This window comes from Arvicanthis niloticus, chromosome 4, assembly GCF_011762505.2.
Source record: "Arvicanthis niloticus isolate mArvNil1 chromosome 4, mArvNil1.pat.X, whole genome shotgun sequence".
NCBI classification, from domain to species: Eukaryota; Metazoa; Chordata; class Mammalia; order Rodentia; family Muridae; genus Arvicanthis; species Arvicanthis niloticus.
The window spans coordinates 120,833,623-120,846,175 of NC_047661.1; the positions used below are offsets into that span (position 1 = coordinate 120,833,623).

At 42.7% G+C, this 12,553-nt stretch overlaps 1 protein-coding gene across 3 annotated transcripts in view; it reads left to right on the forward strand.

The window, feature by feature from the left end:
- Selenof (selenoprotein F) overlaps positions 1-2,717 on the forward strand; it is a 30,546-nt gene extending 27,829 nt beyond the window's left edge. For 2 of the 3 annotated variants that reach the window (XM_034501313.2, XM_034501314.2), the window contains 2 exons: positions 92-141; positions 1,846-2,717. In XM_034501313.2, the coding sequence (XP_034357204.1) occupies positions 92-141; positions 1,846-1,977 (182 nt within the window). In that variant the 3' untranslated portion in view covers positions 1,978-2,717. The remainder of the gene's footprint in view (positions 1-91; positions 142-1,845) is intronic. The other variant, XM_034501315.2, reaches the window with a different exon arrangement.
- Positions 2,718-12,553: the final 9,836 nt, after the last annotated feature.

Below are 12,553 nucleotides of genomic sequence, written 5' to 3' on the forward strand. Positions count from 1 at the left end.
TTGTTTGCTTTATTTCAACATCTGGATTAATCTTCATAGCTAGCTTGGATTCAGACATGACCCGTTTATTTTTTTTTTTTTTTCTTTTAAGCTTTTGTCAGAAGCGATAAACCCAAACTGTTCAGAGGTCTACAGATCAAGGTAAGGAGCCATGCTGGGGTCCTCTAACTTAAATAGTACTTGTGACTTACAAAAAAGCTGAGTCAGATGTGTCCCTAGACTTTGACCTGTGTCTCATGCTGTTTCTCACTCTAACATGCTGGTTGTATGGTGTAGTGTGTGCTGTCTGAAATTGAAGCACTGCTTTGTTCAACTTTAATAATGCTATTTTGTGGTGCATTTTCATTTTTCAAATAAGCTTGCTTTAGCCAAAATATAGACGTGGCTAGACGGCTTTAAACTTACAACTTCTTGCTGTTGGCAATAAATGGGTCAAAAGATTATTACCCACAGTTTTTGTCATATAATATTTAAAATTAAGTCTGCTCTTAAAGACAGTAAGACAGTGAACACAAACCTGAGCCTCGGCAAACAGATTGCCTTCACATGGAACTGGTTACAAGTTGTAGATGTCTTCTGAAGTAGCTGAGTCACGTACGTGAGCAGCAGTCAGCACCCGTCTCTGGCCTCAGAAGCCTGCCCAGTGACTGAGGTGAAGCCATTCTATGCTTATTGTTGCTGCATTTGGGTTTTGGGGTTTTTTCTGGAGGCGGGGTTAGATGGGTTCTGTTTCTGTTTTGTCAAATGCTTTTTGTGTGTCTGTTGTGGATCCTCTGGTCTTCCTGTTTATAGTAAGGGGTGTACAGATTAATCTCCAAGTGTTAACCAGCCGTGCACATGCCAAGCATTCAGCAATCCTGGTTCCTCACACCACTGCTTTGAGCTGCTAATCATTTTAAGAAATTCAGTAACTGAATTATAGTCAAGCTAACCTATTTGGGCTTTTGGACGAAGACTAACTTGAAATAAATATTTAAAACTTTAGAAACAGTTTATAATAGCCTAATCAGAAGTGTTTAGGTATCATTCCCAGTATTGTTAGTATTGACTCTTTAGTCAAAACCCAAAAAGTAATTGGGAATAAGCTAAGTGCTCAACAGCTTCAAGACCCTAGTGCCACAACAAATAAGATGATGTTAATAACATCAGAACTTACCTCATGCCTAGAGTTACAACTTTAAAAACTGAAGCATGTGGGGTCTAGAAAGTGGCTCCACAGTTCGGAACACTGGCTGCTCTGCAGAGGACCCAGGGTCAGTTCATAACACCTGCATAGCCGCTCTCACCCAGCTGTAACTGCAGCTCCAGGGAGTTTCGTGTCCTCCTTTGCCCTCCGGAGACACTGCACAGAGACATGGCATGCTCGCCGTACACCACACAGAATAATTGAGTGAGTCTTTAGGAACAGAAGCAGAGTAGCTGGGAGGGCTTCAGGGACTCCATACTCATCACTACTACATTCTAGTTGTAGTTTTACATCACTTGAGAACAGATTTGATGCCGGTAAGTGTGTTCAGTTTATGGTCTTAAATTGTTCTGTATTTGTCTATCACTGCCGTCAAGTTTACTGGATCTGAGAGAGGGCCAACAATGGGCCTTAAATCGGCTTAAGTCATCCCTGTACCAACACATGCTTTTCTCTTTGAAGTAACATATCATTTTCTTAACTATTATCATTTATGAAATCACATTTGAGTCTTCGCTGAAAAAGACTTTGTGTTGACTTTAATGTTGTATGTAAAAACTTAAATTATTAATAAGATTAATTGAGTATTTTGATCTTGGTTAAGAATGAAAAGCCTCCTCCTAAGCAGACAGTGATGTTGATATCTCTGCTCTTTGTAGTATGTTCGAGGCTCAGACCCTGTACTAAAGCTTTTGGACGACAACGGGAACATTGCTGAAGAGCTAAGCATCCTGAAGTGGAACACGGACAGTGTGGAGGAGTTCCTGAGCGAGAAGTTGGAACGCATATAAACCGTGCTTAGCCGCTCTTGTCACTAATCAAATGAACTATCACAGCACCTGGAAAATAACTTAGTTTTGCATGCTTACATTGATCAGTCTTTTTTATGTACATTATTAATCTTCAGATTAGAAACTGAAGTAGCACCAACCACAACCCATAATATATAAGATCTGGCAAGCTTAACAAACCCATCTCTTAGAAATTTCTATTCTTCTGCACTTGTTGATATCAGCAGTGAAATGCTTTGGAAAGAGGCATCTGGTTAATTATGCAAATAATAGTTTGTGATAATTGGTCCAGTTTTACAAACAACAGAATTTTAAATAGGGGAGGTTAGTAAAGGAGATGCCTCCCTTGCTGTGTGCTCTTTGAAAGTAATTGACAGAAAACTACAAACAAGTAGGATGCATTGCACCTCAACAATGTACCCAGCCCAGAGCCCTCGGAGCTTCTGTCGTGCTCAGCTTTCTTTTTAGTACAAGTATTTGTAGTTTGTAATGAATGTGCCACATACAATTCTGTAGCCTTATTATTATGGAACAGATTGAAGATCTATAGTAAGAATGTAATACTTATAAAGGTTTGCATTAATGAGGATTACACAGAAAACCTTTGTTAAGGATTTGTGTAGATCTGATAATTGGCAAATTTTTATTTTTAAAGTATTCTTACAGAAGAGTTCCATTTAAGAATGTTCACTTATAGGACCAAATATAAATAAAAACTTTCAAATATGTTTGATTTTAAATTATTCTGCTTTGTCCTTTTGTGTTTCTCAATACTTTCTTCTTTTTCATACAAGGTTTTTTTAAGCCAAAATACAAAAATGACTGTACAATTTGGAACTTAATAGCTTCTGTTATAAGCCATAGAGCCTGGTTGTTCATTATCAGCTGTCTTTTGTCCTGTGACATCTAAAATCAAGTCTATAAAGTCAGTAAGACAATGCATGTAAACTTGCATGATGAAGCTCTGGGAACAGTGTAAGAAATTCTGGCAGAAGACGCTCCTTTTGATCATTGTGGTAATGCTGAGGGCAGCGCTTTGACAGCTCAAGTCTTGGTGAATGTGCCCTCTCCTCAGTGGTTATTGCTATTTTCGAACAAGAGGGAGATTAAGCCGGTTGTGGACAGAGAAGTTGCCACCACAGACAGAAGAATAGAGGTATTGAAGAATGAAACTTCAAAAAAGAACGTCTGGCATTGACATAGAAAATAAATTGGACTGGTTTCCGGGCAGGAAAAGCCAGTTAAATGAGTATCTGAAGGGGGGGGGGGGGGTGGTCTTTGCAGAGAATTGCTAAAAAGAGGCCTGAGAAGTCTGTTGTCTTCAAGTGTTGAGAGATCTTAGGAGCTGTGGCTGATGGGTATCTCCTCAGTCCTACATGTTAATTACAAGTTTCAAGTTAGCCAATTCAAAGTGGGTTTTGCCAGTTGAAATCAAAGAACAGCTTTTTTTTTAAAGAAACAAACTACTGATTACCAAGGGGTATGCGTTGTGTTTTAAAAAGCACCATTTTATACCCAGTTCCTGGTGTTTGGTTGAGCTTATTCAAATTCACAGACATTTGTGACTCTTCTCCCCTATTAAAATTTTGTCACTACTAACTTTAACTGTTTTGTTACGTCTCCAAATTTGGCAGAGATTTTTAATAAGGACCTGTGAGCAAAAACTGCCTCATCCTGCTGAGAGGATTGGAGCTGAAGGCCAAACTCCGAAGCACCGTGCTCTCTGAATAGACACATGACATGTGTGCACATAGGCTGATAGACATGAGGCCTGAGGCTGTGCTCACTGACTTCAGAACACGGGAGTCAGCTGTGCTCCTGGGCAGTTTCACTGAAACGGAACTCAGTAAAGTGCTCCCATTACAGTGCACAATCCCGTGACCTCTTAACATGTTCAGAACTGCACAGCTCTCACGGTGGATGAATTTTCTTCATCTCGACACTCCAGAAGGAAATCGATCCTGTCCCGTTAGTCATTCCCCGTGCCTGCTCCACCATGGCACACTGCTCCAGTGTCCCCTTAGGGTTCATTTGTGTAAGCCCAGTGGTACGTCTTTATAGCCAGATAGTATCTGTATGTGCTCCGCCATGTACTGTTAGATTCAGAGTGTGGCAGCTTTCATTTTTCCTCTGTAAGTATGAGAGTAGAATTGTTTGTTTATCTCTGTTGTTACTGTTGGAGGCTATGATCCAGGGCTTTGCATATGACAGGCAAGTCCCCTAAAGTCAAGATATGACTCTAGCCTCCCCTCCCGATGTTTAACTTGTTGAGGAAGTGTCAAATTCCCAGAGCGCCTTATTTCCATTTTGAATTCCCAGCTGGAAGGAAGGGCAGCAATTCCTGCATGTCCTGGGGCAGGGCCGGGACAGGGGGCAGGGGGCAGGGGCATGTCCTGGGGCAGGATGGTAGGGCTCTGTTTCAAGTCAGGGTTTCTCTGTGTATCCCTGGCTGTCCTGGATCTCACTCTGTAGACCAGGCTGACCTTGAACTTGGAGATCCACCTGCCTCACCTTCCCAGTACTGAAACCGCCTGGCTTCCAGGAATTTCTTGAAGGAAATACTCCTTATTGTATGGTCGTAGCACCAGGACCTTAGATGAGTTAAGAACTTCTGCACTCAGTAGTCCTCGGAGGCTTTCTCTACTTCCTTGACAGGCATTTCCCCTTTTTCTGCGCTCTCTTCTTTTTCCTCATTTTCCTTTGCCTCAGCTTTAGTCGTGAGAGCACGTGGATTGCAGTCACTCTGTGCTCTGGGGCGACCTTTAAACAGCTCAAATCAAAGCATACAATTATGGTTAAATAATAAAGTTCCTAGAAGAAAAGACAGGGGAGGCAGATGTGGATCGGGATCTTGGAGAATGTGACAAACTGAAGCCCAAAGGGTAAACAAAAGCTGTCAAGAAAAAGTGAATGGAAAATATCCTCTGGTCAGTACAAACAACCACTCTGACCTGGGAGAAACTGTGTGTGTTTATGTGTGTGTGTACAACGCTACCACATCCAGGTTTGGTTTTTTTGTTTTTTTTTTTTTTTTTTTTTTTTTTTTTTTTTTTTTGATTTGTTTAGTTGATTGGTTGGGTTTTGTTTTTTTTTTTTTTTGGTGTGTGTTTGTTTTTTGGTTACTTGGCATCCGACTCAGGCCCTGTGCTTTCAGTACTTTACCAACTGAGCAATCTCCTCATCCCAAGTCTAGCATTTTCCACACCCAAAAGATGTTCAACATGTCTGACAGCCCAGGAAGGAAAGTGATAGGAAATGACCTCGGAAAGGAGGCAGAGGTGACAATGCATGCCATCTGAAGAATTCAGCTATATTCCAGATCCTTAAAACAAGAAGCCTTAAGTAAAGGAATGACAAAGCAAAGCAAGTTCAACTGTAAGGGTCGTGGACAAGCAGCAAGTGTCATCATTGATGCTCAAACACTAACCACCGATGCCTGTCTCATTCTTTTACTGAAGGTAATCTCATCAGTTCGGATCCTCAGATGTACTGTGTGCCCTTTTTCCAATTTGCTTTTTAAAACTACTCAACTTCCTTTGAGGAAAAACACAAACCTACGCATAAATGTTGAGTTTCCAGTGTTCATTATCTATAAGCTCAACCTTAGAATCCTTACTAGCTTTGTGAGACAAAGGGATTGTACCTACTCACCCTCTCCTTGGGCCCTCCGCTCTTTTGATAGGGTCTCCCTTTGTTGTCTGGAATTTCTGGGGTCAACTGATCTTCCTGCTCCTGCCTCCTGAGTCACTCCAGACATTTAACATCTCACCAACGTGAATCTCAAATCTAGATCTTCATAGAAGATCTGTAGCCCAGGCTGACCTAGAACTTGGAATCTCGCCTCAGACTCTTGGGTGCTGGTTACAAGCACTGCACCAGCCATGATACCTACCACACAGCCAGTGTTTCGACCTAAGATCCCAGGTCTTGTCTGATCTAAATCATGAACTGTTTGTTTGTTTGTTTTTCATTCAAATCTGGAGATGGAGTCTGACTGAATTGGATTCTTGTTCCTTTTGTTCTTCCTGGCTTGAGCATGTGGGTAATGACTACAGCCCAGACTGAAGGGCTTTCCTACCGCTTCCTGCCCAATGTGAGTTTATAAATAATGACCTGAATGAACTCTTAGCCAAACCCTCTACAGCCAAGTTTCTGTTGCAGCAGTATCTTAGTTAGAGTTTCCATTGCTATGAAGAGACACTGTTGAGGTTCGGTCTGTTACTATGTATTGTAAATGCTAAATTATACCCGAAGGCCTAGGCCTATGAACGAATTCTCACGTTTACAAGATTTTGTTGTGCAAACGTTGTTCCTTGATTTAAAATTATTGGTTAAATAAAATTGGCTACAGCCAGTTACTGGAAGATTCCAGGGAGGTAGGTTTTGAGTTACCTGGCTGGAGGTGAAGAAGTCAGAGGGGTGAGGAGAGACCAGAGGGAGAAGGAGGAAGAAGAGTGAGAGGAGAGGAGAAAGCCACCGTGAGGGGAGATGGACCATGAGTATCTGGAGTACACCACTGGAGAGGTACCCAGGCCAACAGTTGATTAGAGGTTCCCCCCAGTAATTATCAAAGTCAAATAAAATAACCATAGTCTGAGTCTCATATATTTGTAAGCTAGTCAGGGATAAGCTTGAATTGGTTCTACTACAAGGCAACTCTTAAAAAGGAAAACTTTTCATTGGGCTGGTTTATAGTTGTAGGGGTTCAGTTCATTATCATGGTGGGAAGTATAGCAGTATTACATCTTGATCTGAAGGCAGCCAGGAGGAGGAGACTATCTTCTGCAGAAGCCGAGAGGAGGGTCTCTCTTCCGCACTGGGTAGAGCTTGGGCATAGGAGCCCTCCAAGGCCCACTTACACAGTGACACACATCCTCCAACAAGGACACGCCTATTCCAACAAGGACCCACCTAATAGTGTCACTCCCTGTGGGCCAAGCATTCAAACCCATGAGTCTGTGGTGGCCAAACCTATTCAAACCACCACAAGCAGTAGCCCGAAAACCTCTCCAAATGATAGCTGTCCTCACATATCTGTCCTGTGTGTAGGGCTCCATGGGAGCAGATTCCCATGCTTCAGTGATAGATCCTTAACCCAGAGAGCTGCCAGTCTTTCCTTTGGGCAGCCTGAGTTTCCTCCCAGGCTGGTGAATGGGCTCCAAAACTAAGCATGCTAAGTGCCCCACCGCCCTTCTTTAATGTATGGGCCCAGAAATGCCACATCTACCCAAAGGGTTGTAAAACCCAGCTTCAAGGGAAAGAATAGGGACTCAATTGAAGGAGCATGGTTATTAGCACAAAATTGAAGGCTTCCCTACATAGACAGAATTGTGTGTCGAGTCTGCAGCATAGAAACCCTTCCTGGGTTTCTGGACTACTGGCCTTCTCTATAAATACCTAACTTAAGACAGCAATATTGTTCTGCTCGGCTGCCCTGCTTGCAGTAGATTGCAGACTTCCTGGTCCCTCCAATGCATAAGTCGGTTCCTTAAAATAGAAAAATGTCCATAGAATTTACATACTATGTCCCATTATTTCTGGTTGTCCAGAGGATACTGACTCCAACTTACAACGTTGTGCTCATTAGTTAGCCTTCAAGCTCAAGGATTTATAGAGAAAAGCACAGCATACATCTAAACTATTATTATTATTGTAGGTTCCATGTACAGTCTTATGTTCCAAGACTGGCCATCTGTGACTTCTGCTCTTCCTCAAAGCCACCTACCCAAGGTATCTTTACCACATTTGTGTTTCCCTCATTAGGAATAACACATGGGGTTGTGTTTATGTTTGGCTGTACATAGAATGTACTGACAGCTAATTAGACAATCACTGAACACATTACAAGGAAAGACAACAGATTTTTTTTCTTAAAAAAAAAGGAAGTCATCTTTTGTTTGAAAACAGTAATATGAGTTGGCTCAGAAGTTTCTGTAAGCCACACAATGGTATGCAAAATATGTCTTCTGGTTAATTTGCAAACAGACATGGAAAAGTTATTGGGTAATAAACGAGTCCTGAACGAAATACCTTTTTTTTTTCAAATTAAAGTAATTTTTTTCGACAGAGTTATTGTGTTAGAACAGGAAGAAGTGATAAATGTAACGTGTCTTCAGTGTAGCTAGGTATTTTATTCTGCCTGACATTACAGAGGTGTTCATAAACTAGGGAGAAAAAACATGATCTAACACCTCGGCTCTTATGTAGACACATTTGAGAATTCTGAAAGATTTGTTCTCAATAACTTTTACTAGATCACTATCAACATAAACCAAGCAAGCGGCACCTCCAGGCTCCCATTGTGGTGTGGCTGTTTCTAGAATCAGCCAGGAGAGAGGAGAGCGTCAGCCATGAAGAATTGTTATACTCATTTTCCCACTGGTGTTTCTGCTACTGCTATATTCTCAGTTTTGCTTGAGAGGGTCTCACTACATAGTGCTAGCTGGTCTGGAACTCAGACAGATCCTGCCTCTTCCAAGTGCTGGGATTAAAGACATGCACCGTTGCAACCAGGCCTGTGCTTGAGTTTGTTGCTTCCTGCCCTGCCAGTTCTGGAATAAACTAGAAATTTCCTTGAAGCTCACACTTGTTACCAACCATCCACACAGGGCATGCCTCTCCCTTCGAGTTTAGTATCTGCCACATGCTGATTTTCAAGAGGACATTAGGCCTTTGTCTCCCTAAGCCCTCAGAGAAAACCCTTTAAAACTTCTCTAAAATGGAGCTGAAAGATTTCTTTTGAGTTTTCAGACCTTTCTTCCGGTATCCTGAGTGATGCTGTGTTGCTGTTAGTCCGGGGCACATGGCGATCACCACCCACACTTTAAACAAAGAAACTAGAAAGGAGTTACATTGTTTTTTCTTTGAGACAGGGCTTCTCTGTGTGGCCCTGGCTATCCTGGGACTCAATCTGTTAACCAGGCTAGCCTTGAACTCACAGTAATCCACCTGCCCCTGCCTCCCAAGTGCTAGGATTAAAGGTGTGAGCACACCAGGCTGAGCTTCTTTGTTACATTCTTAAGAGACTCTTGGGCTGGAGAGATGGCTCAGTGGTTAAGAGCATTGTCTGTTCAGTTCCCAGCAACCACATGGTGGCTCACAACCATCTGTAATGGGATCCGATGCCCTCTTCTGGTGTGTCTGAAGGGATGGACAGTGTACTCATATTCATAAAATAGATAAATCTTTTAAAAAAGAGAGAGAGAAAGAGACTCTTTAGGGAAGGACATCTCATCTTTGCAAGCCAAATTGCATTTATATTATGGCATAGTTCACAAAAGTTTAGTTAAACAACTTTTTAAGAACTAATAAATCCATAGCAATATTTAGCTTTACCCCAGAGATCCGTGATTCTCAGAATTTAGAGTATATTAGAATCCCCGCTAGAAGTTGCTACAAAGTACAGAGCATGAGACCAAACTTCCCTCACCCCCATGTCACCCCATCCCCACTCCTCCTGCAGTAACTTAGTGTGTATGCTTGTTTTGCCAGCATGTATATCTATCCATGCACTATTGGTCCACTGTGACTGTGGCGGCCAGAAAAGGCCACTAGATCCCTGGGGACTGGAGCCACCATATGGGTCCTGGGAATCAAACCTGGGTCCTCTGACCTGAAAAGTAGTCAGTGTTCTTAACAGCTGAGCTGTCTCTCGAGCCCCAGTAACTAGATTGTTAACAATTACTACAAAGCAACACAAGTGTAGAACAACAACTGTGCAGAGTCCTCCTGGCAAATGGTTAGCATTTTCACACCATCATATATACATGTTTTATGTAACTTTGGCTGTCAGGGTACACAGCTTGTCAGGTACTTAGCAAAGCATGAGACTCTTCAATAGGTGCTGCTCCAGGTTAATAACAAGAAATACTCATTTGGAGAGTTTTATAATAGCCCAAGAAAGCAATAATGGAATTAGGGCAAGGCATCAGTAAATAATAATAATAATAATAATAATAATAATAATAATAATAATAATAATAATAATAATTTATAAATATATATATATTAAATGAATTGGGAGTTCAGAGTTACAATAACCATGGACGCTGGCACACAGAGTCAAACTCCTCTAACAGTGCCACGTATACAGCATATGTACTATCTAAAGTGAATAGCAGCTTCTCTCTGTAGCTCATGCCTATACCTGGGCAGAGACAGAATATTACCAAACAGCTGGTTTCTCAAGAGAATAGGACACTGGGATTTTAAATGTGAATCTTCCTCATTTTTCACATAGTGACAACTGATTTCCTTTTTTTCCCCAGACTCAATGGAAGCCAATGTGATTTTAGGGCCACAGATCAGTTTGACGAAAAGTGCTACCCCTCAGCTATGGACAGGGTCTCATTATGTATCTCCAGCTGCCTGGAACTTACTACATAAACCAGACTGGCCTTGAACTCAGAGATCCACCTGCCTCTGCCTCCTGAGTGCTGGGATTAAAGGTGTGCACCACTACAACTGGCCCCCAAATCTCGGGATGAAGAGGAAACAGGACCAGGTGCAAGGAAGACTTGACCAAGCCATACATGCTGAAGCAGTTCAGAACTAGCCAGTGGAGAGGAAATGGAAAACAATCACTCTGGTCTTGAGTTCAGGAGGAGAGTGAGGGCTAAAGAAATGGCTGTGGTTAAGGACACTGACTGTACTTGCAGAGGACCCAGGTTCAGTCTCCAGAAGCCACAGCAGAGGCTCACAACCCATTTTACTTCCAATTCCAGGGAATCTGGGACACCTCTGGCCTCCGTTGGCACCAGGCACACAGGTGGTGCACACTCATATAACATGCAGGCACTCACACATACATGATAAATAAGTAACTGAAATGGCAGAGATACTCAAATAGAATGGGCTGCATATGTGTGAAGCTCAGAAGGAGCTCTGAAAAGACAGGGGTTAGAATCCTTACTGCTGGAAGAGTACAACCCGCCATCCATACATCTAATTGTCCAAACACAGCCACGCACACTTGGCACGCTAGAGAGGGTAACAGGGTAAGTAGAATTGTGGGTGAGAGGGGAAATGCCCCTCGTTTTGTCTCAGTTCCCACATTAATGAGCACCTTCTCATACCATGTCTACTTCTAGGTGCAAAGCATTTTCAAGGATAAACTTTATTATACACAGTATGTCATGCTGACTGATTTCTTTTATTGTCTATGTATTACTTCGGAGTGCTCATACATACATGTTACTTCTTAGCTCTCTTAGCTTCTCTCTCTCTCTCTCTCTCTCTCTCTCTCTCTCTCTAGAGAGAGAGAGAGAGAGAGAGAGAGAGAGAGAGATTATAGAGGCTCCATCCATTTCCTCTCACTGTATGAAACCATGAGGAATAGTGAGATCACTAAGGAGGGTTGTAGTGATGGGAGAAGTACCCCAGCACTGCATCCGTCCTGTCTGAGAGGGAAAGCAAGGAGTGAGAGGCCAGTGAGAAAGGAAACAAGACTGTCGGAAGAGGCCTAAGGGAGGAGCACAGAAAGGCGGGGCTTAGTCCCTCACTTCATAAACAGGAAAGTCCCAAGTGTAATCCCAACACTTGCCGGGTGGAGGCAGATGGGCCAGGAGTTCAAGGCTAAATTGCCTTGGCTGAATAACGAGTTAGAGACTACCCTGGGCTACCTAAGGATCTACCTAAAGGGGGGTGGGGGGTGAGTGAAAAATGTCCCCTCCATACCATTTAGCTATCCCCATACCCCGACACTGATTACAAAGGGCTCTGACTGTTTGATCTGAGTGTGAGAAAAGCAGAGGAAGGATGTATTTGAACACTTAGTCCCCATCTGTTTGACGAGATTACAAAACCTTTAGGAAGTACAGCCTTGATGGAGGTAATACATCACGAGAATGGACGACTTTAGGATTCTAGTTCTCTCTGATCCCCCCGTGTGTGTGTCCTTGTGTGTATGTGTGTGTCCTCTCCTCTCTCCCCACCTCTGTGTGTGTGTGTCCGTCGTCCTTGTGTGTGTGTCCTCTCCCTTCTCTCTCCCCACCTCTCTCTCCCCAACTCTCTCTCTCTCTATCTCTCTCTCTCTCTCTCTCTCTCTCTCTCTCTCTCTGTGTGTGTGTGTGTGTGTGTGTGTGTGTGTGTGTGTCCCTCTCCCTTTCTTCTCCCCACCTCCTGATCTCTCCTCTTTCCATGTGTGGATGAAGCATGGTCAGTCAGCTTTCTGTTCCTGCTGTCATGCCTCTCCCTGCTATTGTGGACTCTAGACTTCTGGGACTGTAAGCTAAAATAAACTTCCTTTCTTCCTTAAGTTGCTTTTTGTTATTTTATCACAGCTACAGAAAAATAACTACTACAAGGTGGCCTTGGTAAGAACGCCTTCAGATGCTTGCATTAGCTTTCTGGGGCTGTCAGAACAAAGGACCGCTGGCTGGTGTCTTAAACGACAAAATTTCTTATTTTCACAGCAGGAAAACAGACATCAGAGATCAAAGTTAGTTGGTTCACTTTCTTCTGAGACCTCTTCTCATACTTGTGGGTGAGCTCGAGTCTGTACACTCTGTGTTCACAAGTCCAGTGTAAGTATAAAGTACATTATACCATTGCCACACACTGTTTGAGCTCACTGAGC